The 5,198-nt window shown below is 41.5% G+C and overlaps 1 protein-coding gene across 1 annotated transcript; it reads left to right on the top strand.

Annotated features, from left to right (window-relative positions):
* Positions 1-334: 334 nt before the first annotated feature.
* LOC106601689 (beta-galactoside-binding lectin) lies at positions 335-4,939 on the top strand. The gene is made up of 4 exons (XM_014194039.2): positions 335-427; positions 3,658-3,737; positions 3,990-4,161; positions 4,376-4,939. The coding sequence occupies exons 1-4, from the start codon at positions 422-424 to the stop codon at positions 4,520-4,522; spliced, it is 405 nt and encodes a 134-aa protein (XP_014049514.1). The 5' UTR covers positions 335-421; the 3' UTR covers positions 4,523-4,939.
* The last annotated feature ends 259 nt before the right edge of the window (positions 4,940-5,198 follow it).

Genomic DNA, 5,198 nt, shown 5'->3' on the forward strand with positions numbered 1-5,198 from the left:
AGCTAAAAAAGTTTGTCTGGCACCAAATATTTTGCTGTCTCCCAGGCAACAAGAAAGTGATCTCTACTTGTGTCTCTGGTCTTGTGGTGTTCTACATCCTGTCCTCTGACTCACCCAAATATAATGTTATTATAAGTAGATCATAAATAAACTTTCATTAATTATCTTCTCACTCTCAATCACCTTCAACTATGGACGTTCATTTCGTCCTCTTGCCTGCTAAATAGTTTATAGCGCTTTTTAAAACTTATCTGTGATTGGTCCGTTTTTTGAGCGCCTATACTCCTATTGGTTTATTATAGCGTCACTCACATTTGGCTAGTGCACTTGACCATATAAGCCTGCCTGCTTGGTTCTACTGCACTCCGATGCCAGCTAAGCATTCTTCCAGCTGTGAACATTTGCGGTTTGTGCAGTCAAGATGAGTGTAAGTACAACTTTTTGTATTTTACTGGCTTACAATGTCTAATATGTTAGTTCATTTGATTGTTATCTGAAAAGTAGCCTACATGCAGTGCAAATTCATAACGGTTCATGTTGGTGCTATTAAACAGCTGTTCGGAAAATAATGCCCCGATTTGAATAGCCTATGTGCTGTAGCCCAATATAATAGAGCAATATCCTCTCTAACAATGCCCTTTTATTGTCAACCTTGTTGTCAATGCGTCTAAGAAGACGAATCAGACTTTTGGCATGCTAGATGGCTTGACTGTCTTGTTTAGGCTAGGTTTTATGACATAGCACTTTTTATTTTTCTGCAGTGACTACAGATGAGAAGGGTTTCTCATTGCAATATAATATGTAGTTCTATCATTAACAAAAGTTAATTTTATTCTCACAATGAATGATTTGAACTTATTGCAACTACTACTGATGACAGAGGTTGTGGACATAGGGCAGGGTGGGGCAGGCATGTAGAAGACCGACAGCAGTGAAACGATGATCTAATCAGTATGTACTAGTAGGGTTTGAATGGGTTGAACTATTGGGGTGCTTGGTCCACCATTAACAAATCAGGAAACCATAAGCATAAGTATAGGCTATCAATGTCTGCACCCCCAGGAGTGTTGATAAGATCGACTTTGGTCCAAACCACTGTTTTTAGGGTGTGTAATTTGAACCCACATGTATTTAGTTGTGTGGGTACAGTAGTTGGCTGAGTGGGAGTTATGTGGGTACAGTAGGCAGTGTGGGACAGACAGCCTCTGATCAGAGTATGATCATGAACAGCATAACTGTGGGTTCAACCTGGGCCACCCCTACTGTTCCTGGACATTACAATCCACATTTAGCCAATAATATTACTTACTCCACTCACCTCACTTTTAACAGGAGCTGAAGGTGCAACATTTTGTCTTGGACGTGACTAACAATGACTCTCCTTGGTCTTGTAATACACTCTCTGAGTTAACTGGCTGTGTGTGTGATAATAAAGGCTTTGTTTCACCGTGGCTGTTTTGTGGTTACCATGGTAATCATAGATGTGTATGGAGAGCAACAGGGTTAATTCTATTCAGATCTAAATGAATTAAAGTTACCGTAAACAGAGGTCAGAATAGATAGAGTAGCAGAGTGATGTTATATCCAGTGAGCCAGTATGATCTTCCCCAAGCGGAGCTATAGGATATACCTACAGTAAACGTCAGGTTAACAAGGGTTAGATTGGCTGTCATGTCCTGAGCTCAGTTGGTAGAGCATTGTGCTTGCAACTCCAAGGTTGTTGGTTCGATTCCCACAGGGGACCAGTGTGAAAATGTGTGCAGTTGCTCAGGATAAGAGCATCTGCTATTTAATGACTAGACTGTAAATGTCAGTCAGGTAAGCTTTATAGTAAGTAACGTATACAGCCAGGAGTTATCATGTGGATTTACGAACTATGTATATCCATTCTACCCATCCTATTTCTGCATTGCCTGCAGCTGCAGCCCAGCTGTCCTGTGTCTCTCAAACAGTGTGGGGAGGTATGTCACACTGGGATGAGAACTGCAGTCTGAAGTAGCACTGGGCTGCATTTAGCCAAGTCCAGCTAGCGCCATAGATTTTACACAGTTTACACTAACTACACACAGTTTACATTAAGGAGGGAGGACTAACACGGAAAGAATGCAACATTTCACTATCGCCCCCCCCCCTCTCTCTTTCCTCTCTCTCTCTCTCTCTCTCTCTTTGAACTTATTACCACTTTTCCTATTTCTCATTTTTGTAACTCTTCTTTCTATCTGTCGGTCCTCTCTTCCACCCTCTACCCCTCCCTTTCCCTTTCTGCTCCTCTCTTTATTTCTCTCTCCTCTACATTCTCTCTCTCTTGCCAGAATGTAGTCTTCCTGTCTGTGCAACACTAATAGAGCTCTAATGTTATATTATCCTGTTCTATTTCTGGATTGGGTGTCAAAGGGTTTGTGTCTGGCTCTGCACTGTTAAAGGCCAAGTACTGTGTCCTACTGTATATGTCTTGTAAGCAATGATTAGGCACTTACTGTACGTTGAAAGTTACACTGTAAGCATTACGTTCACACTCCTATTCCCCCAGTGACTTACAAGAAGTGCATTCAAGTAAGAAAGTTAAAACACATGTTCAGGGGTAATGTGTGACAGTTTTTTTCTTGTCCACTGCCCACTGTGTTTCTGTCAGAAATAAAACCGAAGTACAAGTGTTGATGTGGTTTCCCTTTGGTGAGGTTTCTGTTTGATTATCTGCTGTTGCCCAGGGTTATACAGTATATTATCGACCTGGTCTTTAGCTCAACTGGCTAACTATGTCTTCTGTCAGAGAAGGAACAGGGTGTTGCCAAGTGACAGAAATGGGTAACATTTACTACACACCACAGCCAATAGATGTCATGTGGAAAGAAGGGCAACAATAAGAGGTCTATATGCAGCTCATTAAGAGAACTGTATATGTGCAGACAAACATCATCTAAACACCATTTCCCCTGCCACATGTAAAGATCAATCATTACTTTGATCCTGTGCCGTGCCCAACCTCCATTGGTCCCATGTTGGCTGCCCACCATAATCTGGGCCCTGCGGAAAATGTGACTTCACTTCAGCCTTACTGAGTGTAACCCAGCCTTCCTTCCACCATCATTTATGGACAGATTTAGCCTCCCCTTCCAAATCACTGCAGGGAAAATGTGAACGCTGTCCAGGACTGTGATTTATAAAAATCTTTGGGCCGTTCCATAGATGGAAGACCTTTAATTGGAGACAGATGTTGTATTTGTTAGACTGATGGAAAGGGTTTAGCAAAGTGTAGCCATACTCTATAGCCCTCTACACCAGAGCCACGTAAAGACTCCACATCTACATTATACCCACTGAACACACACTGGTTGAATCAATGTTGTTCCACATCATTTTAATGTAGAATATACATTGAATTGACGTCTTTGCATTGTGGGTACTTACTATAACAATGGTTTTATAGAACCATCTTTGTTTCAGAAGTTATAGGCCATAACTTATGGCCAATTACGTCTTAACTATCAGCTAATTGCACATTTGATGTTTTTCAGTTGATGCATTTCTCTCTCTCTCTCCCTTCTCTCTCTCCCCCTTCTCTTTCTCTCCCTCTCGCCATTTTTCTATCCCTTCTCTTTCTATCCCTCTCTCTCTATCCCTTCTCTTTCTCTCTGTCTCTCCCTTCTCTCTCTACAGGGTGTTGTGGTAAAGAACATGTCCTTCAAGCTGGGCCAGACCCTGACCATCACAGGGATCCCTAACTCTGAAGCAACACAGTGAGTAGCTAACCCCCTTCAGACACAATTCATTGTCACTCCACTTCTCAGTCAGCAGCCTAAAGACATCATAAACTAGTCACTGTATCACGAGAATGATCCGTTCATATTCACAACATACATTATCAAACTACAACGGAAAAGTAGATTATAGCTATAAACTGTTTCTGTGTAATTATCAATTTCCCTGTAGGTTAAAGGATGTTCCTTATCCCTTCTCTGTGTCTGTTTGCTCCTCTTCCCTTACTGTAGTTTTGTCATCAATGTGGGCAACAGCGAGGATGACCTCGCCTTGCACATGAACCCTCGCTTCGACGCCCACGGAGACACCCGGGCCGTGGTGTGTAACTCCTACCATGGAGGCAAGTGGTGTGAGGAGCACAGAGAGGGAGGATTCCCCTTCAACCAGGGAGAGGAGTTTAAGGTGAGAAATTACATTCTGTGTGTGTGTGTGTGAGCACAGGTGGATATGTGTATGTTTCCAATTTAACTCATGCTGATGTGAATGTCCTCCTCTTTTCCCATGTGTGTAAGGGAGTTCTACCTGGGACCTCTGGTGGTAATAACTTGCAATCACTGCATCCCAAATACCTAAGCACTTCTTTGGATAAAAATGTGATATTACTTCTCTGTCTCAGATAAATATCACCTTCACCAAGGAGCAGTTCCTAGTTTCGCTTCCCGACGGCTCTGAGATCCACTTCCCCAATCGCCAAGGAGACGAGAAGTATAAATACATGCACTTCGAGGGCGACGTCAGGATCAAGGGCGTCGAGATCAAGTAGACCAGTCAGAGTGGAGAAGAATCCTCCATAAGGCACTCAATTGGATCTTTAGCTTTCTTGTCTGGCTGCTCATTGGCTTTCCAGAGGTCCACACACACACACACACACAAGCCTTATTCTTTTTTACACACTCACCATAGTTTTAAGTTAGTTTTAATGCTGCCATTCCTAACCAATGCATGGAGCCACTAACAAGTGAAACCTACAAGTAAAATATGTATTTTACAATGGCAGCCCATTACAAGCTTGGAAGTGTTGAAATGTGAAAAGTTCCCTGGTAGTTAAATTAATATCAATTGTTTTATTGAAGATAAATGTGTCTTTCATTAATGTGGAACAATCATTCCAGATCATTCCAGAAGTGGTTTAAGAAAAGTGCAAAGTATTTGTTCATTAAAATTCTTTTTTTTAACCATTTCAGATTGTATCTTCCTTTGTGAAAATGTGTGATTTTTAATCAGCAGGTTTTCTTTTCGTAAATGTCTGTGTAGCTATCAATGTTAGAGATTGTTTCTGTATAAAGCGCTTTGGATAGGCTAGCATTCTTCAGTGACTTTATTACATGCATTACAAGATGTTAGGCTACAGATTCATTCATGCAGCCTAATTATTAATGAATTAAATCAGCGATGCAACTCCTGTGCAGTTACAGTTGAAGTCGGAAGTTTACATACAC

The sequence above is a fragment of the Salmo salar genome, chromosome 03, assembly GCF_965601325.2.
Source record: "Salmo salar chromosome 03, fSalSal1, whole genome shotgun sequence".
Taxonomy (NCBI): Eukaryota; Metazoa; Chordata; class Actinopteri; order Salmoniformes; family Salmonidae; genus Salmo; species Salmo salar.

Coding starts and splice junctions, on each gene's coding strand:
- LOC106601689 (XM_014194039.2), top strand. Junction 3,738..3,989: donor CCTAACTCTGAAGCAACACA/GTGAGTAGCTAA, acceptor CCCTTACTGTAG/TTTTGTCATCAATGTGGGCA. Junction 4,162..4,375: donor ACCAGGGAGAGGAGTTTAAG/GTGAGAAATTAC, acceptor TCTCTGTCTCAG/ATAAATATCACCTTCACCAA.